Raw genomic sequence first — 24,519 nt, 5'->3', positions numbered from 1 at the left:
AGTGATGATTCATTTAAATTACACAAAACGCTGATTGGTAGACTCAGGAGATGTTCTGTATCTGGCAGTGACCCATTCTTTTCTACATCTCAGGAGTCAGTTTTGCTTCCCAGACAAACAAATGAATAATTTCCTGACAAAATCAAAAAGAGTGAACTGAAGGACATGCAGTGTGTGCACAATCAATGGAGGAAAATTTCCACCTTTACCTGAGGCTTTCCATCCACATTCCTGCCACATGACTGGTAAGCAATTTAAAGTGTTGTCTGCAGAACTGTGGTAAGTAGTGAAGGCCATGTGTTTTCTGTACTGTCAAATGTGCTCAAAGCTGTATAGATCTACAGAGGCAAACAGATAAGTCAAAGAAGTCTTTGATTCTGTCACAGCACTCTAGCACTCTTTTACTTCACTTGAACGCCCCTCCGGGTAGAGGCAGAAAAGGTCTTCATTTGTCCAACTGAAATGTGTCAGCTTACTGTGTGCCATTTGACTGTAACTCTGTCTTTGAAGGAACAAACGCTGTTTAACCTTTGTAGTTGAAATAATAAGGGGCAGTTTGTTCTTGCAAAAGCCTTTTGGTCTTGTAAGGCAACATGTCTTGCTGGTCCCTAACCAGGCTATCAGATATTGTGCCAGAATCCCAGTGACCCCAGCAGCTCAGCCCAGCCAGAAAGACACTAAAAACTGCAGGGCTTGGCATACACCCTCAATGGAAAGTCATGTCAAACGTACAGCGTCCTCAGAGTTCTCCACCAAAAAAAAAATCAATGCTGTAGTTTTCCTGACCTAGAAAAAAAAAAAAGTTAAGGGACACAGAGCACACCATCTGAAAAGAATTGGAAGTGCTACAGCCTCATAAATTATAGTGCACATTTGAGTTTTTGAATTTGATGGCTCAGAATGAGTTGGGGTAAAAGGAAAAAGAGAGATTGTATTGCTTTCAAGCGAGAGGATCTGCACTGCTTTTTGAATTCCCGGGGTAATAATATGTATGCATGAATTCCATCCCGCTGGATGGGTGACATTTATAACACAACTTAATTATAGACCTAAAAGCCATCTCTCTATTTTTTCTGACAATTCTAGGCTCCATTCAACTCTGGCAGCAAGTGTTGCACTTTTAAAGTACTTTGAGGAGCAGCGCCATAGAGAGATGGATGTTAAACTTCTCGGCCTTTTTATTGGGTGAAGAGGGGTGCTGAAAAGCCTCTGAGTGGCATAAATTTACATCAACAGGGGACAAAGCCTCCATCATGGAACAGATAGCACTGACAATTTCAAGGTCTGTCTCATTCAAATTACGCGAACCTCATCCCAAGCGAGGCGGCTGGCAAAATAATTTACCGTAACATCCCGTAATGATTGCGTGGGACTGTTGCACAGTGAGTGATAGGACCAGATACCTATATATGAGACCTTTGTCTGGTGGTAGCATTCATAGTTAACATTGCTCTACAGTGTTCCATTTCATAGCAGTGAAAACCTGAAGAAAAGGTTATGATCAAGCCAGTGATAATAGAGACAAATACTAACACAGGAAACATATGGCATGTGAAGAGAGGAGAAAGAAAAAGAGATGAGGTGTGGGTTGCAGGAGGGTGAAAAAGAGTGAAAGCGTGAATGAGAGAGAAAACTAGCTCCTGTCTGACACAACAGCACTGGCCTTATTTCATTTTGCGCGTTGTCAATCAGCTTGAGGCATCAGAGCAGACATGAAGAGAGGGAGCCAGAGAGGGAGGGAGAGACAGCAAAAGAGGAAACAAGCCAGGGAGAAAGAAAGGTAGCTGGCCGGTGGGGCGACACAGAGCAATAGACCCGGGATTAACATAGAGAGGAACAGATGTCAACACAGATAGGTGTGTGGTTCAGTATAGCCAGCCTTTCTCTTTGATATACTCACAAGGCTAGCGCATTATCAACCCCTCTCTCTTGCCTTGCCACACATTCCTTTGACATTTTCAGATGCTTCATATAGGTGAATAAGTCACAGTCAACAGAGAGAAAGGAAGGTAGAGGTTCTGAGCAATGTCATTGCCGTCATCACTCCAAATATGGCTGTGAGACAGAGACCCATCAAAGGATGATGGGGGAGCCTCCCGCATTCTCAGAACAATCCCACCTGTATTGCACGTTTCACAGCCATCTTTAATTTGACCACGCTCTACAAACTAAATAGCACATAAGCCACAGACATGAATGCATAAGCTGTTCCTGAATGCAGGTAAATCTGCTGCACTGTGAGTGACAGCAGCAAAACCCAAAGCCTGGCTGCTTTATTTACAGTAGGACATTATCGTCCAATGGTGTCTCTGGGGAGGGATGACGGGAATGTGGGAAACAAACATGATTACACCCCTCTGCTTTTCAGATAACAGGAGGAGGAGGAGGAGGAGGGGGGTGAGCAGAAAGACGAGGTGTTGCGTGATGGATTTGTCGAGTACAAGCCCAGGGTGAGAGGAGCTGCCGTGATGAAGAGACAACATAAGAAGAAGTTCAGGAGGGAAAGAAAAAGGAGAGAGGAAGGAGTTGTAGAGTGCGAACAAAAAAGGGAAGGGAAATACAGAAAGTAGAGAGAAAAGGAAAGTGGGAGGAAGGAGGTGTCGGTGCACAGTGACAATGAGGTATGAAAGAAATGCAAGCGAGACACATAAGAGGCGGTGAAAAACAGAATAGCTGAAGGGGAGGATGAGTTATTCAGAGGAGCAGAGTGGATTGCTGATGATGTCAACGAATGTGCAGCGGGTGAAGCATGGTTCTAAAAATGTAAAGAGCAGAAAGAGTGACAAACGTACAGGCAGACAGAGGGATTAAGAGGGACAGACAGGGAAAAAAAGAGTGGGAGGTGTGTGGGCTCTGACCCTTACTGGCCCCATCAGGCCCTCGCAGGACGGTGCACTCCTCGATCTGGCCGAAGGTCTCGAACAGCCGCCGGACGTCGTCCTCGCTCTGCTGCTTGCCGAGCATTCCCACAAACAGCTTCCTGTCTTCTGGATAGGAAGAGAGGAAGGGGGAGGAAGAGGGGGAGGAAGGAGGGAGGGTGGAAGAGAGAACAGACAAATGCTACAGCTGATGGCACCGTTCTGCTGAGCTGAGAGGAACTTGTGCAACTCAAACCCCCCCTTTTATCAGCAGTCTGCTGTGTTGAGCAAACGCTGCTGCTGCCGTTGTTGTTATTGTTGTTGATCTTACTGTTGTGTGGTGTGCCACCCCACCCTGGTATGAGGGATATATATTCCTGTTTCCAGTGAGCTATTCACGTCTGCCACGGTGACGTTTGATGCAAAAGATGTTTGGAGCGCGGTGGGTTTCAGGTAAGATAGAAAGAGAGCGGGAATATTTTGCACAGGTAGACAAACTGTTAGATCGTCGGAATGCTTAAGTCACTGAGTTGAAAGAGAACATGGCACAAGAACATGGTATTACATTTTCTCATCACCAAAGGAGTAGGACTTATAATAAGCAAGAGTAAACTCTGCAGCACATTCTATCCAATGAAGAACTCAAAAAAAGTAACAAAACTTAAACAGTGTCAGTGTGTACTAGTTTCTCATTAAAGTAGATACTTTCGCAACCACTCCACTTTCTGCTGACAATAATATGTAAAATATGTTGCATGGAGACAAAGTTTAAGGCACTTACATTTCTACACTATGAATGCTTATGGAAAAGTCGAATAAAAAAATGAACATCATTCTGTGCATTGCCCAGTTTTGGCTGTCCATAATTAATGGATCAAACTTTTCATTGTAAAATTGTTTGTGGATAATGATCAGCCAAAGGTTTGCAGATTTGTCATTTTTCAACTCTAACAACTGCAACAAATAAAGAAATAAAATTAAGCTAGATTCACAATTCAGAGAATTTTTCTTCCGCTATTATGTGCACACACTGCATAATTCTATATAAGCTGTATACAAGTTATAGGGCAAATGAGATTTTGCATAACCCCAGTAATAACCATGACCACGCTTTCACATCCCGGTGATGTAGAAGTGTTTGGAGAAAGCACTGCAAAACATTTTAACTATGAAAGCTACAAGGTCTAGTTTTCATGCTTTGAAATGAAAGAATGCATTATAGTAGATAGTTTTTGTTATGATATATGAACTCCTGAGTAATTATTTTTGTTGAATCTGTGGTTTAATTAGCTGGTTTACTTAATACTATTATGAATAGATGACTTCATTTTGTGTGTCAACAAATTAAACAAGAAATTTATAGCTAAAACATGACTGGAGAGGTGAGGTGCTTGGAGGGGATCAGCTTTTCTTACTGGCCAATCATTGGTGACTTTTTCTTTACAATACAATTCAGTAAAAGTGAACTTGGTAGTTATTAATCATGGGCTACGTTCTGACTATCTAACCGACACTTTTTGTAAACTTTATCAGCAAAGAAATGTCATTGGCAAGTGGACACTATTAAGTAAAACTGAGAGAACAGTGCCCATTGCACTAATTACTGGCTCTTGTGTGATTTAACATCAGGGCTGACGTTGAGCACTGACTTTTCCAAATTTACCAACCGATACTCAATTGGAGTGAAATTTGCAGTGTTGCTCATTATAAGTTTGAAGGGCAGCTTCACCTATACCAATACCTTCAATGCTACTGCATGTCTTCCTTAGCTCCAGAGGGGCGCACTCTGGCACAGGTGTATGGGCTCTATACCACAAACGTTTGCCCAGTCAGAAAGCTGGATTTTTCTAATTAATCTTCCCAGTGCCCGGGCATTAGACAGAGCATTCATCTTCTTTACATCTTTTACATTATGCATCTCCTCTTCCGCTGTGTTGTGGAATGAAATGGCTACTAGCAAGAACCTATCGCCAGAACTGATGGAAAGTGGCAGGAAGAGGAAGAAGAGTTTATTGGAAATGACATTGTTGATCTTCAGTGTGAGTCATTTGACTGGTAGGGAGAAGGCGAGGAGCAGAGGGCGAGAGCATCACCTGGGCCTCGACAGATGTGACGCCTCCTGTACCTGCCAGGCCCCATTAGACGCAGCTGTTCTAAAAATAAAGCACCAGGGCTTCCTTTTTTGCAGCGGGGAAATTAGAGCGTATTCCATTCCTGTAAAGTTCAAATGAGACACGTGCCTGCTACCCGCTTGGCCACACAAATGAGCACCTGCATAATCAATAAGGCCATGCTGGCTGGTCTGTACTGCTGGTGTTGTAGCTGTGGTGTCAGTCCATGTTCCTGTAGTCACGCCTCACACAACAGGAATTCTGAAACCCGCCAGCTGAGCCTGGTACTACTGCTCATTACTGTTCATCCTCCCTTGGAGCTCCAGGGTTGGAAGTGAGTGAGAACCCTGAGGAGATCACCACAGAGTCAGCCAGTTATCCTGTCAACTGGGATTTAGCAAAGACTGACAGGAGGACAGACATCAAGCTGGATATTGGCCATCAGTGGAGGAACGGCATTAAAGTCAACCCAGAACAGGTGTTAGAAAGAAATGAGCCTGACCCCTGTCCATGGCAGCAAAGGTGAAACATAAAATGAGGCAACAGCCCATTCAGAGCACATGTGACTTTGACTTGATTGTCCCTCCATCTTTCACATTTTCACCGAGGTGTCACTGTTACAACTTAAATGGGCAGAGTGCAGTTTTACAGGCCTCCTGCAGTGTGTTAATGTTTTGGGACAAAAGTCTCATCTCGGTCCTGGCCCGAGGAGATCTAATGGCAGCTCTACAAGGCTAATTAACAAGCCATGAGCGAAGTAATGAACTTTCCAAATGTGCTGGCAAACGCAAAAATAAATTACACCCCAGTGAAGGCATTAAAGGAAGTGTGAGTGTACTTGGGAGCCTTCCTTTGGGAGAGCCACGGTGAGAAAATGAATTTGGAGCTGCTATCTTTTCATTGCCCGACCTAAGAGTGTCTCAGTCGGCCCGCTGCATGCCCTGGCCAGAGTATAGATTGCTATTAATTAGTCCGCTTTGCACCTGTCTCTAAAGCAGCTCTTATTGGATTTCACAAGTTCCTGTTCATCTCCTATGGCTACTCGCAAGCTTTAAATTGCCATTTTACGAATATGAATAAATATCTTGCAATGCACCCTCTGCACATGCACAAAGAGTTATCCATTAACATTGGGGAGAGGAGGAAAAAAAGAATACTTCTCTCAAGTACAGTCATGTTTTTGCATTAAGAGGGGTGAGGACCTTCCTATGGAACTGTCTGAGGATATAGAAATATGACAAAACTCATTGAGCTGACTATTTGACCTCTTTGTACTTATGTCTCATTGAGAGCGGCTCATCTTATCCCTCTAACAGAGCTGAGCCACATAGCTGGAGAACATTTGAGCTCTACAGCACTTCTCTGCTCTACTCTGAAGAGACCTTTGTAATCTGCACTTTCAAACCTTGCCACTACTTTAAAATAATCATGTGTGTCCTTGTGTGTGTGGGTGTGTGTGTGGTAGTTAGGAGTCCTGCCTACATTATTTAGGTTCTATTCTATCACTGAATCCTCTATGTCTCTCTGGAGCATTTCTACTGTATGCTTTAACTGTAATTAACAGATTCAAGGATACATAGGGTAATTAAAATGGTATATGGTTTATGGAAGTACAGGAACACATACTTTGATTTGGCTTGTCAACACATTGTCATCATATTTTTGTTGTACAGTGCTGTGCACACTCTCTTCCTCTTACTCACAACGTAATACACACGTCTTCTTTGTTTCCCTTGCACCTCATCTCCTGACTGAAGGTGGGAGCAATTATGTGGAAAACGGTTCCATGTCAGTCTCCAGCCATGTCCAAACTGAGGTGGCATGTGGATAGCCCCGTTTTATGAATGCAAATAAAAAAGGAGATCAAAAAAGTTATCAAAACACTACTGACATCTGACAATTGCTTGTCTCAGGAAGCCTTTTCATTTCAGCGCCTGGTATATTAAAAATTAATGGATTTTGCACAGATGCCATATGCTGTCAAGATTGATGCATCTCTCCATGGAATAAAGTGCTACTTGTGTTGTAGGCAGCGGTATATGCATATAGATTTATATATAACTTTTCCTTTCCTCTCTTCTTCTTTTGTCTCTCTATTGCTCTGTCTGTATCTTTCTCTTTACCCTTTATTGTCATCCCTCACCCTATTCTTTCTCTTTAGGCAAATAGTCAGTTGCTGTGAAGTCTACTTTTCAAAAGTTTCTGCCTTTGTTTGCCAATAATGGGAATATTCTCTTTAAAGAATTACTCTCCTGCTCCTTTGTCGTGGTAAATATTTCTTTTTTTCCCCCTGTTTTCATGATTCTATCACTTATTGCCCGCTGGCAGTAGTCAGGGAAGCTTGGTGGTAGTAAGTGTTCAGAAAGCATGGACAGCTGCATCCAACGATAAAAGATGCCTGCTAGGCCGCTGGGTGCATTTCAAATGCAGAGTAATGTTCCAGGCAGCACAACAGAGAAGTTGTGCTTCTTATGGCCTCATTAGAAAAGCCTGATGCTGGTGCTTGGCTGCCTGGGAGGCCCGCCACCACACGCTCACACATACACACATGTAGGCGTATAGACCAGGGATATAAAATGATGGGAATAGCTTCTTAATATTGAGTTAGACTTTGCACCTGTTTTTCATCATCTACTGTATGTCCCCATTGTATAAAGGCAGGAGTGTGTTTGGAATCAAAAGGGGACATTTGCCTTCAGAATAGGCTTTTTAGATAATGAGCATTAAATATTTACACATCATGCAGAGAAAAAATAATAATTCCTCTCTTTTGTTATCAAGCTTATAACTGTCTAAATCTGGAGTTAGTGGTACCACCTAGCCTCATTTAGTCACAAAAATATTACCTCCATGCCACTTTTTCAAGATATATTAATAGATTATCATTAATTTTTTAGTGAAAGAAATAGTGCTGCAAACAGTTGATCAATTGATTAAGTATTCATTAGATATGCAATCACTGAAAGTCAATGATATAATGATATAACTAAATAATTAAAAGGGTAGTTATTAATGAAAAAGAAAAGCTAGTTGCAGTCTTTAAAAGAAATTAAGTGAAGTGAACAGTGCTGTATCAGGAAAAGTAGTTGCTACTCATTCAAAATTTTAGTTCCCCTCAGGGATCAATAAATTGTTATAGTTAAATAGAATATTTTGCTATTTTAATTCTATTTAAAAATAGTACAAGATCAGACATTTCACATAACAAAAGTCACAGAATAAAATTTTTATCATAAAACCTGCCAGATTATGTATATCAATATCTTGTTATCTTTGAATTATGGGATAAGTAAAATTTTTCAAAAGTAGCAAACCGGGGTAGTCAGTCTATTTGACAAATGTGTGACAAGGATGACTGGAAGGTATCAACATTAAATTCATTGAAAATAAATGGCTTTCAGAATGGACCAGAAAAAAACAAGACAAAAACATTTTTAACTAAGAAAAACAAAATGTTTCTGATGTAACATAGACATGTATCTCACAGTGTGCAAACGCTGGTCAACATTAATATGTCTAGAACCTTTCCTTAGCATGGGAAATGGCCCATAGAGAGAATAGACAAGTTTAGATTTACTACCCACGCTATTTTTTTGTGCCTATATTAAAAAAGTCTGTATGGATAGTGGGATGAAGGTTCAAGATTAAAGTTTAATACTTAGCAATGTATTCAGGAAAGCAGCTTGCATCTCTGCACCTCCTGTTGTTCATGATGATGTTAGCAGGTGCACCAATGAGGTTGCCAGACCTGGGTAACCTAGTCAGCCGGGTTTGCAAACAATCTTAAGCTATTTCAGTGCTATGGACTTACTTATGTAACAAATATTAACTGTTATAATTTATATCAACTTTTTTTTTTTCTTTCGAGGTAACATATGAGCTTAGGAGCAGGGACCAACTGTATGCAAAAAGCTGCAGAGCATTACATTATTTTTCACTGAGTCAGCAGTATAAGCCGCTCTTTTAAATTACAGTTAATAATTTGATTTAATATTAGTAATAACAAATACTACTTGATAGATGTTTAAGTACAGAATGTATGTGAGATACTCAATAATGTTGTGTTTAATCACCTACCCAACAATTTGGGTCACATTGCCTGCACAGTAGTTTAACTGCTGTAATAAAGCAACAGTACAATGTTAAATTCCAAATATATATAATGCAAGAATTCAAAAACTTTAGGTATAATTCAGTGCCAATATGCACAGTTTAAGTGCAATGTTGAAGTTAATGTAGAAAGCGTATAATGTAGTGATGTAATTGTAAAACAACCTGCTTCATATACCGGTATTATATGTATCTGTTTAACTGTATTTCTGTAGCCCCACAAGTATTCCCTTTGCCTTTACACAATATATTCAACTACTTAATAAGCCCCATTCCACTTCTTACTCACGTTTAGTTCCTACCTAGCTAACAAAAGTAATTAGATCCCATTCCAGTGAAAATCATGTGCATCCACACACTAAACCTTTCTGCTGCTGGTCCCAATCTGATGTATGCAAGTGGATTATCCAGTATAGTGAGGTGGTAAATGGAATAATCAGAGGAGAACAAACATTCAAATTGTCAGTGTATCAGGCACGATGAGAGGATACAGGCTTCGTGTTTGTAAATGCATTACTTATACCACTAGAGCTGTCACATCCATTTACCCAGGAGAGTGGGAGGGGAGCTTTAAGCCTTCTGGAATGCATCTTCAAAAACACAGAACAATAGAGGAAACTTGAGAAACGTGAGAAATGTTCAAATATTTTAAATCCTTCTCCTATGTTCGAAACATCCTTTTTAATGGCAAGGCCCAATCATGGAGTTCTGGAAAAAAAAAAGTAATTTAAATCAATGCCTTAAAACCTTAAATTAATACCTTGCAATGGTCACCGTTGGACATCTCTAAATTCTTTTGTCTGTCCATGTGTCCCTATGTCTCTGTGTGTATTTCTCAGCACACACATATCAACTGCTACCAGGGTTCCTCTTGACTTTTCAGAGTTTTGCACGATCGAGTCCAGAGGCACAGAGGGATCTTTTGGCTTAATTTGCATGTAAAGTGGATCGCGCTCTTCTGTGGGCATGAGGTGCCTCCAGACAGCCCCTCCCCTGTGGCCTGCCAGACTGAGCCAATCAGCGGCCCTGAGTCTTCCCTACCTGCTGGGGTGGGGCATGACAGCACAGTGCGCAACATCTTTAGGTCCTGTCAATCTCTTTACAGCCCGACTGGGGTCAACCTTCTGAAGAGCAGCAGGTTGGCAAGGACAAACACGACCCATTCACAAAGACCACTAAACCAGACAGACAAAAGGCATGGATAAGATATTAAAAAGGCTCACACAAATACAGGGATTGGCACTTTATAAGTATACAATAAAACACAAGTAGGGTAAAGAGACTGCGTGTAGACAGCAGAGAGAGTGGCACTTTGTGAAAAAGTCGATGTTGATGGAGGTTGCTGGGCATTTCGGGAGAGTGTTGAAACCATCTTATCGGAGTTAATAAAAGGAGAGGGTGTTGCTGGATGACCCATCATCTCTCTTCTCATCAGTGTGGTCTCCAGTCTCACAGCAGTAGCTAGAGGAGTGGGACCAGGCTCCAAGATTGTGTTTAGATAATGGCCATCTCCAATCATAGATAATCTGGCCCCATCTTTTCTTCACAGACACAGCAGCAGACAAGGTCAGGGGGAAAAAGATTCCTGGCGAGGCGAGGAGGAGATAGGGATGGGGCGGCTCTGAGATGATTTACTGCTGAGATTCACTCAGCTGCCTCCATCACCCTCCGTTAACTTTCTCATCCTGTCGTCTCTTCCCCTCTCGCTCTTTTTGTCTTCCATTTCTCACTCTCGCATTCCTCCATGAGACTTGTACTGAATCCCCACCTCACTCTCTATCACTCGCTTCATCTCTCCCTTTGCACTGCAGTACCAATGAGACAAGGAGAGGGAGAAAGAGAAAGAAAGGAAGCAATAGAGAGAGAGCAAGAGATGTCTACTTTTCCTCATTTCTGCCACTTTTGAGTTGGAGAAAATTGCTTGGGTTTCAAGTGGAGATAGAGTAACCTGTCTGTTCCTTCACTGACCGCAGAGCAAGTGAGCAGAAGACCCATGGCTCGATCGTGTCTCTCAGTATCTCTGAGTTGAAACTGTGGTTTGATAGAATTGTGGGGGGGGGGGGGGGGGGGGGGGGGGGGGGGGGGGGGGGGGGGGGGGAAGTGCTGTTAAGCACATCAGATAAATGTGGACTTTGTGGGGAAGAGGTCGGCTGACTCAAGTAACAGAAATAGATTCAAAGGCTGTGAAGCGCTCTTCCCATGCTCAATTCTTTCTTGATAATCCAAGGAAAGGATAAAATAAGACATGAGTCATTGTAACAGACAGCCAGAGATTCAGCTCTGCAATCCACAATGCCAGCCGAGTGGCAGGACTGTGTGGCGCAGGGCACCCCTAGACATTTTCTGAACTCTGGTTTTACCTCTCCTCCTGACACTCCCATATCCCCAGAGAGAGGACATCTCTCAGGGACGTTGTGCACAAAAGATAGGCTACTGGAGTCTCCAAATGGAGTAATGGGCCCTAATGCCTGCACAGGCACGTAATCGAGACCCCTGCACGAGTTCCCATGACAGATAATTGCGGATGTCTTGGTAGTGATAAATGTGACTCCATTCTCGAGGTGCAAATGTCCCGTTTCAGCCCTGGGTTTGACAATCTAGAGGCCCCACTGGGATTGGTATACCTGACTGGTCCTCAGCCTTCCACAGATGAATCCTTTGCTACTTTCTCTCATTTAGTCAGCCCTAGCTGGGCTGTCTGTTTTCCTTTAACCGCAGACATTCATAGTAAATCTCATTTCATTGTCAGCTGCGACTCTGGTTTACTTCCATGGTCGGTCTGCTGACTTCCTGTTGCCATTAATGTTCAATATCTCTGTTGGGGCCTGTCTGCTTGGTCTTATTTCATTCTGTGCTGTGTCCTATCCTGTCCTCCCATATAGAAAGTTCATCTGACAGACTAGCAGGGGCTGTGCCAGCCTAAGAGCCCTCTGTATTTCATTCACACTGCCTGTTCATCTCCCTTCTCTTTCTGCTGAAAAAGGGTAGTAATTGATATTGGGACCCATCCATCCTCCCCTCTTAAGCCCAGAGATCCAATTTATCTTGGTGAGAATGCCGATTGGCTCTCGCCCAGGCCTTGTCGGTCAGACTTTGCCTGTTTTTAGATGGCCGTTAATTAAAGTGCCGCCATGACAAAAATAAGATCTACATGGGGGTGTGTGTGGCAATAGAAATGGGCCATCTGATTCACACTTGACCACATAAATCAGCGAAGTGGCTCAGTCTAATCTGACCTAGGCTGTCTAAATCACCACTCTGAAATGCAGACACAGACCGGTTCAATTAGATCCAATTCCACCCATGTAAATCTTTAACTGGCTTAATCTGCATTAACCTCAGTGATGTTAGTCACAAATGGCTTCAGAATGATCTAGTCAATCACCATGTCAGTCAGACTGAAGATGGAGAGTGAAGGCAGTGCAAGAGAATCAGTGCCATGTCAAAGCAGAATTTCACATTTTAATGTCACAAGTCATGCTTTAAACGCACAGGTTTACATTTTGAAAAAGAATATTCTTTTAATAGAAATGATCTTATTTAACTTGTAGAACTGCACCCACTGATGCATATACATTATGTCAATAGAGTTCAACTCTATACTATATTATATTATCCCAGTGTAATCATGTGAGAGTCCTATTAATGAGGCAGACAGACAGATAGGTAGCTAGGTAGATAGAGAAGTAGGTAGGTAGGTAGGTATGTACATTTATAGTGGATACTGTGCTGTACATATGTGTGTTGATTTTAGAGACGTAAAACGGGGACTGTGTATAACAATTAATTACTTGTGCTCTTATTTCTAGACAAAAACAGATGTATACCACAACAAGGTTCCAAAGTCCTTAAATCATGATAAGTCCCACTCTTCCCTTCATTCAGTGACTAATAATTAAACACATTCAGTCAAAATAATGGTGTCTCTCTCCATCTAGTAGCTTCTGTAAGTGTGTGTGTTTGTGCTTATCTGTGTCTTTGTATGTTGGTATATTCCGCTGCCTCTTATGTGTAAGCAGACTTTACTATGGAGAGTGATGGATGGAATACATACGCTCACCATTCTTTTCCGTTTTCTCTTTCTCTCTCTTTTATTTCACTCTCTTTCTCTCCAGGTCTCTCTGTCTTGTCTTTGAACCACTCCCAGTGACTGTGAACCCGAGACAGCCCCTCTGCTGGCACAGATGGGAAGTCAATAGAAGCAAGTGACCTATATTATGGGCTACTCTACTAACTCCCAGAGTGTCTCAAGTGAGAGGAGAATATTAAGGATTGCGTGTGCGCTGTTCCAGTGTATTTGTGTGTTTGCGTGTGTGTGTTTTTTATGGGGATGTGCAACAGAGACCAGGAGAAGGTTAATTACCTCCTCGTCCTTCGCTGTCGGCTGGCTTCACCTGGATGGGCCGGTTCATCTGGAGAGAGAGAGAGAGAGAGAGAGAGAGAGGTAAAGGTAGAGAAAGAAAGAGAGGAGGAAGAGAAGGGAAATCCCAGGTTAGCACAAAACAATAGGAGCAACCTCTATAATACGCGAAGTGGGACAAGAACAACTGAAAAGTGACAGTGTTCCTGGGGTTAGTGTCCTGAGTTTGTCCTGCTCTATGAGCTGAATGCAAAAATCAAACAGTGATGATGCTGTAAAAGAGATGAATCTGTGCACTGCTCCATGCCAGCCTGTTTAATTAATCCAGGGCATTGCCTCTAGAGAGGTCTGAATTCCCCTCACAGTTCAGCAGAATTAGCACTTTTCAATGACGGAGCCACACTGGGTGTCAGATGGCACTTGGAGATTAATGCCATTACATCAGCCACTCCCAGACCCACAGGGAGAGGTCCTTTCAGGCTGGCCCTTGCTCGTCATGTCCCCCTCCTGGCTCCAGACTCCCAGTCACCAGCTACTGTATATTGTGCTCATCCCTGACCCTCAGCAATCCCTCTTTCTCTGCCTCTATACCTTCCCCCTCTCCCGCCTGTCTACTCCCAAGCCCTGTTGCAACTCATGGCCAATATGCCACTGGTGTGGACAGCCAACCCCACCCTGCCCCAGTGTCCTCCTCCTGCAAGCTATTGAGAGCCACGAGCAGTGTAGCTGTGAAACAGCTTATGAAAGGTTAACAGAAGGGAATCGATAAACAACCTTTGAAGATCCATTCTATAGTGAGGTAAAGGCAAAACGTTGCCAAGCTAACATAAAAAAAAAACCTTTTAAAAACTGCCTGCCATGAATAAAAGCTCCCCTAGTTATTTTTGCTCCCTTGTCTATAGTTTTATTTTTTTTCCTCACTCCCTGGAGTTTGAATATGAAAACAGAAAAACACTCAATCTTGTGCCTTCTCTGAAACAGGAATAATATCCCCTCTTTCCACTGTGAAAAGGGTGGGTGTTAACAGCTACCCTCGAAGACCCTTGCTTATTGAGACTACCCACGCATGTCATATTTGGCATTGTGTTTTATATTTGGCATGGTGTTTTTCTGGCTTCAGTCGGCTGTGGGCCTATCTTTCTAACTAGGCCATGCAAACAGGTCCAACGTGTGAGTGCCAGTGAATGGCACACGGTACTGCCCCCTCAGATCAGTCAGCTAGGGCAGCACAGTGGGTGTTGGGCCCTCAGGCAACGCAGCACTTGACAGCAGTTGACTACAGCCAAATATAGACCTAAGACTGCTGGACATGTATAGACAAGTGTTTACATGGTGACACCCTGGGGACGTAATGTACTCGCCTAGCAATATGCTGTGACACTGGAACAAAGTGATGACGGACGCATCACAAAGACAAGCAAATTCAGCCACACAGACAGAGACACTGATGTAGGCGCAGTCATGCCCATACAATTGGACCTGTGCACACACACTAATCTCTACACAAATGTAAATGCTAACTGTAAATTCGTCTGCAAATATGTAAAAACTTAGGCACATGTTTTTCCTAAGGTGGACCAAATCGATACTGTTTGACTTTGCAGGCACTAACAAACAAAAGCAATACTGAAAGTTGGCAGTGATTAGAGTCACATCTTGTCTTACAGTGTAGTGTTTGTGGGTATGTTGCCTTACAATTACCATGAGCATCCTTATATGAACGGAAATACAAAGGTCATACACTGGGTTTCCGCACCTGTCAGTGTCTGATTAGTTGAAGCATCACTGAGAAGGACGCTGACCTGTTGACTCACCGTTAGTCACTGAATAAACATTATCCAAATGCCAACAGCAAGATTCTAGCATATTTTATGTGTCCTAACATTAAAAGTAAAGCAGAGGTGACTAATGCTTCTTTCCTTTTCCATATGTTCTCAAGGAAGATTGTGAGTCCAGATGTTTGAACTATAGCCATTACTGTGTCGGAGGCAGGCTTACTGAGTCTCTGAGAAAATGGAGTACACATAGAGTCCTGTTGGTTTGTGTTTATAGTGTGAATCAAGGGCAAAAGGGGCCCTTAGCATCATTATTATCATCTCTGTATGGCCTTAAAGAGCCAGAGAGGGACAGTTGCATGCTATTATTTCTGGGTGAATAACAGCCATCAGTATTGCACTGAGTATGTTTACATGTGAGTCTGAGGTAAAGTTCAGGTAGGGTGAAGCATTGATGTATGTGAGTGTGCAGCGGAGAGAATTAAGGTCAGCTGAAGCATTGTAAGCAGTAAGTTAAGGTGTGTACATATTGAAAGAGAGTGTGTGTGTGTGTGTGTGTGTGTGTGTGTGTGTGTGTATGTGTGTGTGTGTGTGTGTGTGTGTGTGTGTGTGTGTGTGTGTGTGTGTGTGTATGAGGGTGTCCTGACAGCAGCGCAGGTTGGGGGCAGAATTTGTCTCACATAAGAGGGTTAGGGTAGCCTGGAGCCCCAAGTGATCAGTCAGCTTCCAGGTCTTAAACAGCAGCGATTGGTCAAGAGGCTTCATTAGTAGCCCCTGAGCCACTGCAGCAACAAGAGTCATTAGACAACCCAAAAGTACACTTGGGGTTGCTAGGCAACCGAGCGGAGGTGGCCGGCAGGCAGGCAGGCGGGCAAGGCAAGCTGGTCGTTGGTCTGGGGGCTGTTAGCCAACCAATTGGCACTCCTTTCTTTCTTCTTTTTTTCTTTACTTGGTCCAAGGAGGTCATGGTGAGAAAGGAGGAAAAAAAGATTTCTCAACTCCCACCTTCCAGCATGTCCCACTTTCATGTCCCTTTTTAGTGACTGTGACAATGAGTTTTCAGAGCGAGTCTGCCGCAACTTCTGCTCCAGCTTCCTGCCAAATTATGGAGTTCAGCCTGTTGCCAAACTATGGAGTTGTGAGTTGCGCTCACTTGCATATGGCAGTAGTTAAGATGTCTGATTCTCTGAGCTACTGTATAGTGCCCTCTGCATACATTTTCTTGTGCAAACAGAGGAAACGTTTCTAGCACACACGCTAATGCACAGAAATCCTTCACTTTACTTTACTTCACTTTACTTTATCCCCCCTCTCTCTCACTGTCACACACATAGGCACAAAAAGTCTAGGGGCTCAATAACAGCAGGTGGCTTAGGTGACATTTTAATCCCTTATTACTGAGTGCAGGATTAGCCAACAGATCAAGGCAGAGTTAATTATATGAATTCATCAGAGGCTGGGCGAAGAGGCAGCCTGCTTTCCCCTAAGGCCAGGACCCACCCCCACCCCAACACCAACCCTTTGCACACACACACACACACACACACATACAAACACACTGAGGAAGACGACAAGTGACATTACGTGTGTCTGAGAAACTAGCTAGTTTCTTATTATCATTGCGGCAGCAGATAACACATACAGTTGAGCCTCCAGAGATGCTGCAAGACAAATGACATCTACTACCTTCCCCTTGGGCCCTGCAAAGCAAACTGCATCAAGACATTGGAGAGGAAGACTACAGGCTTTTTCATCCTACAGACGTGTGGCTGCAGAGGCTGAAAGGAGTTCAACACCCCCCGTCTTGCTTTATCTTTGTCTCTCTCTGCCCCTTTGGCCTCCAAAACCAATATGCTTCCCACCACAGCCCCTTAATGGGTTGATCAATGCTGACAAATAGGCAGCTCATGCTGTCTTGCCTGGGAACTCACAGCTCTGTGCCTGTGTGTTGCTGCACTTAGGGAGGCCATCTCTTTTTTCTCCTCATCTCTCACCTTTTTCTCTCTTTCTTTCTTTCACTCACTTTTCTTCCTCTCGATATTTCCCACTCCTTCATGCTCTATTTCCTTTATGTCTATACATTAATTTTTTCTTTGTTCTAATCTCCAGGGGCAAATCTATATTTTTCATTCGGTTATGATGAATAAAAGTCAGCTGAAGTCACGGAGGGGTGGGAAACCAACAGTGTGGAAGAGAGAAACTTGCTTACATTTTCCAGGAAAGGATTGTGTGTAAGTTTCAGAGTCTATGTCCGTGTGTTTGTCCGTGCATGTATTTCAGTCCATCTGTCTTTGGCTAGTCGGTCTGATTGATAGCCATGCAGTGGAGAGAAAGAAAGACAAGGACACTATTGGCCTTTGACCGTGCTTGACCATGCTTTGTGAATACCACTGCTCTCAAAGCAAGCAAGGAGAAATGCTACCAGGCACTCGAAACACAGAATAATGTTCTCTCTGTGAGCGCTTATACTCTTCGTCCACTGGTGGGTCTCTCTGGCTATATCTCTTCCACTTCATTTCTGTTTAGATGACTAGCATTATCCAGAGTGAAGATGAACTTTTTTTGTGATCTAAAGTTGAATTGGACAGAATAAATGGCACTTGTGGGAAGGTCCTAACTTGTCAATTGAAATACATTTATCTTGTCAGTTGTTGCTGTTCGTATTTCTCAATTTTGGGGACATGCTAATCAACTATGACTACTTAACATACATGCTGTAATAATTTGTGCATCAACTAATTACTTTTCTGAGTAGATATTTGGTAAAGTGAGCACTGGGCTAAACCACAAAAAGTAATTTAAGTGTTACTCGTGCAATAAATGTCAAGTCACTCAGAAAAAGACAGTGGGTTAAATGCATACAATGTAATGAAATATATTTCCAAACGATGGTTTAACAAGACTGTAATGAAAATTAGCTTGGCCATATTGCCTATTTTAGCTACGCATTGACAACGATGCACGCAAGTATTGTGTCATGTGCACATGAGGCATAATGGAGGCATATCGGGGCACACCTGCTATTTTTGCTCTTCACTGAGCATCCACACTTCCACGCTCGACAGGCGTGTTGGGTGAAGTGGGATATTAATAAGAGGGTGTGGTGATGAATCATTACCTTCTCAGCCAGTCACATTACTCATCTCACTCAACTTTTAAACAGCTGTGCCAATCACAGTGGCATATGACGGATTTGGCTCCCCAAATTAAGGGAAGAGTCTAGACCCACTTGTCTAAATAGAAAAAAATATTCTATTTTACAATATACAGTTTGTGTCTCCACAAATAGGGTGCCACAGGCAGATGATGAACCTCTGCATGATGAATTTATCTTTGTGGAGATACTGGTCACCATCTTCAATAATTCAATGTTTTTTTGTGAAAGAGACTCTGATTCATTTTATAACTATATGTGCAGTATAATTTGTATAATACAAGTAAACAATAAATAAAGAGTCAAATTGTCCTTCTGGTTGACTTTAGTTTGTTCTACTAAATTAAAACAAAAAATTAATAGAGTTAGACTCATTTACGTTTGGCTGCATCTACAAGCAACAACAAAGCCACTACTGCCAAAACTGTGATTGAGCATTAGCCTGTTTGAGCCCTGCATAAACTCACAATTCCCACAAATAAATCCATTTACATGACTTCCCCTAGAGAACTGTGGAAATGTTTTTGTTCTTCCAAAACAATTAACTTGTTTCCTGACTCACCACTGTCAAATTGAACTCAAACAGTTTCCGCTCTTTGAGTTCAATTTGAGTCCAAACCCATGTTTCCGCTCTACCACATCATGTTGTTCATCGCAGCTACAGATCAAGCTCTACAGCAATTTGAAATGTATTAAACATAGAACACAGTACTACTTTGCAACACTTGTTGAACTCTACATGCTGCTGTTGTCCCACTATAACCCAGTGACTGGTGAGAACTAGCTGTAATGAAGTTTTGTGATTTAGTGAGAATAGTAAATTTTTAAGCTTAAGATTTAAGATTTTAAGTCATAATATTTTTCATGAAAGCTAAGTAACTGGACTTTTTTTTTCTAAAGCTTTGACCTTTTCACAATGAAATCGTACAAACAATTAACTGAATTAATAAAAAAAGAAATATTAATTATACCAGTTAATTAATTTTGCTTTGCTGTTATTTCATTTCAGCTCCTTTCATTTGATCTCACACATCAGATACTGTATTGTTTTCAAATCATCAGGTACCATTCCCTTGATAAGCCATCCATTTTTTGATGCCTCTCATTATCATTCTGCTGTTAGGTTGTCAGTGAATTCATTGGAGCTGCTGGTGCCATTTACGGCCTTTTAAGCTCAATTAAAGATGTTTAATGCAGACTGACTTTCCTTAAAGAGCCAACAAAGAGCCAGTGGTGATGGTTGAGATTAAAGAAGTGTCATTCCAAATGGAAATATGAGGACATCAGGACGCTGACCTTTGACCATAATTAGTAATTGGTTTAATTACTTTTGTTATTATTTTAGGTAAAACATTTTTGTTATGAATTGCACCAGCCCATATGAAATGAAAATAGTAAATGCCAAAAGACAGCAAAATTGCACTTGCCCAGATTAGATATTTTATGCAATCAGGATATATTCAGGTACTTTTTCTCCTTTGAATGAAAAAACACAATTATCTCACTGTAGGCCTATCTCAGTGGCAAGCAAGCTCCCAGATCCTGCACAGCCTGTACTGTACCAACCCAAATTACTGCCTCCATCACCCATCGCTCACCCGTCAGGACATCCTGCCCCTCATTTCTGTGTGGAAGAGAAACAGGACTAGCACAGCGGGAATGAGTCTTTCTCTCAAATTGGTGTGCGAGTTCACAGCAGCCTTCCTGTGAGGCCAGTGAGTCAGGAGAGGTTGGGCCTGCCGTGTGTGTTGCAGGAGATGGGTTAGAGCTGGAGTGATCACACACTGCTTGTCTCCCTCGAAAACACATGAAGGAGGGCTGTGTCTGCCTCACTGTGAAGAAGAGGGAGAAGGGTCGCTGACAGCTCAGCAGAGGGTGGCTGGCGGTGAAATGTGGCCTATTTTTAGCCCTGAGACCGAGCTCCTATTTAAAGACAAGGTAGTGGGGGTCGGTTTGGGAAGGTGAAGGGGGGCAGAAACAGCAACAACAAAAAAAACGTTTCTCGTATCCAGCTAACACAGTAGTCCCTGGTGTGATGCTGCAGCGTCATAGGGGAACATCTCTGTGTTTGTGTTTTGTCTCTGTAATCTCTGTCCCGTTCTCCATAATTACCTGGCAATTGATTCCCCCTGGAGCAGGATTTTGGCTTTTAATTTATCTCTATGAATCCGGTATTGGCTCTTTGGTCCTCTGAGAGGCCCAGCTGAACATCTGAACCAATCATTACCACCCCACCCTGCTTGGCCCAGTCCGACCCCATCTAGTCTTGGGGACTACAGCCCAGCCTGCATGCATATTAGCCCTATCCTCCCTTCCTACTTTTATTTTTACTCTACCGGTGCCCACCAGGCCTCCTCTCAAGGTGGGACAGAGGCAGACAGAGACAGAAAGTGGATGAGAAATCGAGCCATCATGTTATCCTCTGCTCCATAAAGCCTCTGTTCTTCCTCTGAATGTAGATGGATTGCTGTGTAGATCACGGAAACCAATGGCCAGCGCACTATATTACATTTATTGCCCCGTTTTTTCCTCTCTATCTCCCTCCCTCCTCTTCCCGTGGATATGGGGGCGTGGGGGGTGGAAAGAAGGACAGGGGGAGTCTGGGTAGAGGTGCATCAGGGGGAAGAGGGGGGTGACGATTCGACACAGTGAGACAAGACTAACAAATTAGTCAAAGTGACAGGGAGTTTTATGAGGTCTGCTCTTGTGAGGCGACTGCTGCTCTCTCCTCTCTCTCTCCCTGTCTCTCTCTCTTTCTCTGGGCCGCAGGGAAACTATGCTGGGGCTATGTGTGTATGTGTGTGTGTGTGTGTGTGTGTGTGTGTGTGTGTGTGCGTGCGCGTGTGTTCGTATGTGTGTGTGTGGTACATATGTGCATTTGAAAAAGAGACAACTATTGAACGAAGTGGTGGACTAAGGAAGGAGGAAACAAGCAAGCAAGTGTAAGAAGAGGAAGAGAGACTGGTGAAATAAGGGATACAAGAGGCTCAAGGATTAGGAAACAAGACGGTCTATGCACTGAGTTCTGCTTTTGGTTGCCTTCAGTCCCAAGATATTGAAGGGGGAAGATACGGATTTATAAAGTAAGCCATAGTGTGTTAACTAAAGTACCTGGGTGAATGTGTAGTATCTATATATTAATTGCTCTAAATGGCAAGTATTTAACAGATCTTGACCTCTTTGAAGTACTATTCAACATGGTGTGTATGTTGAGCTGTTTTATTAATGCAGATATTCTGTGGATCTCCCACAATTTCAGGAGAGAGTGAATATGTTTGTGTATGTATATGAGATCTGTGGGAAAACAAAACAATCTGAGCTGATAATAGTATACACACACCACTGCCAATGCATATCACCAAACACAGAAGGTTAAATGTCCAGACTCAAGCCGTGCACACAAACAAAAAGCCAGAACAGGAATTGCAACAATAACCTGGTGCCTCCCCAGGAGCATCTATCACTCCGCAAGGCCACAGCAAAATGTTTCTGAGTCGGTACCGGGAAAACAGCTAAAGTGGCTCACAGTATAAAGAGGAGTGGGAGAATAATAATAAGTGGAAGGTAATGACACCCCATGCATCTGTCAGATTTATGAGTATATCGTGCTCTGCTTCTCTCATATACCTGGCGACCGGGTCTGCACTCCAGCCCGTACACACCACAATGCTGATGAGAGGAGTCAGCGGTGAGCAATCACAGAGCACAGAGCGAATGAGAGAATGGAGCTGGACTCGCTCTGCTATGGGCAATGACAACATCCACCATTTGAGCACTAGGCCCAGAGCGCGCACGCGCACACACACACACACACACACTAACACATGCCTCTAAATGGCCAGCAAAAATGCACAAAATCACAGAGGCATATCATACACAGGCAACCAGAGGCGTGTCTAGAACATCTAGGATAGGGGGTCCAGTATGGGGATGGGCTCAGAGGAGAGCCTATGATCAATATGTCTGAATATATAGACATACAAAGATTTATATGTAATTATTATTATTACGCTCAGGAATAGATGGCAGCATTATACAGTGTGCTGGTGGGCTGTAAAAGATAGTATTGATCCAGTAAAACAAAAAAACTGCCCATTTCAAAATGAGGTAGAAATGCATTTGTTTACTTTGCTTTGGCTTGTCTGGCCTTTAGGATACATGAAACCAACATAATTATGGTGAGAAATGTGAAATGTAAAGAAAACTGTATTTGTTTGCAATGATAATTCCACATAGTTGTTCTAATTTAGCCAAAGCCTGATGCCTGGTCTTGAAACAGCATGTTTATCTTGGATGCAGGCAGACAAGAAGTTCAACTAATGTCAAGGTTAGGGAATGGTATGGTAGACGTCCCTGTTTTCGGAGATGTCCACGCTTTTAACTGTGTGTTAATCATGCACTGTATAAGGTGTTGACAGACCTGAAATCAGATTTTACATGGCCAGAAAGACTGGACGGCGGAGCATAAAGGTGTTGCGCCGAAAAGTGATTGTTGGCCAAAAATGTATTGCCGTCCGCAGGAGCACGCGCAGCATGTTAAAGTTGTATCACCCAGTATGTTTATTTCTACAGCTGCTTTTTATCAGGGTCAAACAGACATAACAAATTCAAATAAACATCACCTTATGTCCGTGGTAATAGCAAAGGTATGTCTTTGTGATACCTTAAAGTTTCTTTTAACAGAATAATCACAATTGTGTTTATAGCATAACCAGGCATGACATTTACATGATTATAGGCAATAATAGGAGCCTGTTGTTGCAGATGGATTATGTGTTTGGTAGGCTTATGTCTAAAATCCTTGTTTATGTTTAAAACGGAATGTAGCTATAATTAACATGACTTACTGCTTAGTTATACATAAAATAACTCTACATTATTTAACTTTCTGTGTACCAACCAATCCAGACCTTTTTACCTGTTAAAATACCTTTAAATGGCCAATAGAAACCCTAACATGCAGTATTTCACTTGCCAGAAAGTGATTGCTGCTTCTAGTTATTGACTGAAAGGTAGATTCCGCCTCAAAATGGCTTGATTTCATTCAGAAATTACATTTGACAAATTATAACTCAACTAGGAGCCTACTTTTTACCTCTTAAATTACCTTTAAATAGCCAAAACAACACATAAAATGCACTATATATGCCAGAAAGTGCTTTCAGCCTCTAATTATTGACTGAAAGGTAGATTCTGCCTCGAAATGACTTGATTTCATTCAGAAGAGTTATATTTGACGGATTATAAAACTGAAATCCCCCCTTTTTTATTTCATATATAATAACATTATATTTTTTGATGGCATACTGACCACCAAACCAAAAGTGTCCCCGGTTTTCATTTCAGAAATCTGGTCACCTTATTGTATGGTCTGTTTTAGGGGTGTCTGAAATCATATTTCAAGGGAGGCATGAATATGGGAAATAGAATGTGCTATTTACAATTACTGGTAAGAAAGACTCCCCTGAACTGTTGTTTTGTTTAACTGGGACAGACCACCCACCCCCCCCCCCTACTTTTGGTGGGCTGTGCTCAACTGTGTTTCAAGTCTGACACTCATTTTCACTTTATATTTAATTGGGTGTTTTTTGAGATGATTTTCGTCTTTGCTGTTTTTGCTATCACCACTGATTAGGTCTTTGTTTTAGATTTAGTTTCCATGGAGCCAAATCTATATATTTGGAAATTGAGGTCAGGTTTATCAGGTTTAAGATAAAATCTCACAAAGGCTGCTGATAATATGATGTACGTACAGTATTACACACATGTGTACGTGGCACACACTTTTTATATATAGTCTATGGGCAACACACACACACAGAATTGACAAGGAATTTACAAGCCTGACCACATGCACACAAGCATGCACTCACAGGTTGCTAGTAATGGAAGGCACTGATGGAATGGATATGCTCATGAAACAGACACTATCATTGTTTAAAAGTCTCATAAATACACACAACAAAAGAGAAGTAAAATAATAATAATATTGAAACAGAAGATGTATTGTTGTAATGAGCAATGGAAGAGTGTTATTACACACAAAACTGTAGGCATATGGATAACCAAGCACACTGAGACATACACACTAATTCATACTTGCTTGGTTTCATACACATACACGCTCACACATGCTGGCAAACCTGTGCAG

The 24,519-nt window shown here is 42.3% G+C and overlaps 1 protein-coding gene across 1 annotated transcript in view; it reads right to left on the bottom strand.

Annotated features, from left to right (window-relative positions):
* The window catches only part of celf6 (CUGBP Elav-like family member 6), a 138,944-nt gene that overhangs the window by 28,066 nt on the left and 86,359 nt on the right, over positions 1-24,519 (bottom strand). Inside the window, exons 3-4 of the mRNA XM_046032633.1 lie at positions 13,443-13,491; positions 2,859-2,987 (exon numbers count right to left, since the gene is read on the bottom strand). Coding sequence (XP_045888589.1) covers positions 2,859-2,987; positions 13,443-13,491 — 178 coding nt within the window. The remainder of the gene's footprint in view (positions 1-2,858; positions 2,988-13,442; positions 13,492-24,519) is intronic.

The sequence above is a fragment of the Micropterus dolomieu genome, linkage group LG20 (genome assembly GCF_021292245.1).
Source record: "Micropterus dolomieu isolate WLL.071019.BEF.003 ecotype Adirondacks linkage group LG20, ASM2129224v1, whole genome shotgun sequence".
Classification (NCBI taxonomy): Eukaryota; Metazoa; Chordata; class Actinopteri; order Centrarchiformes; family Centrarchidae; genus Micropterus; species Micropterus dolomieu.
Note: the sequence above shows the minus strand (reverse complement) of the source record. Positions and strands in the feature narration are given on the sequence as shown.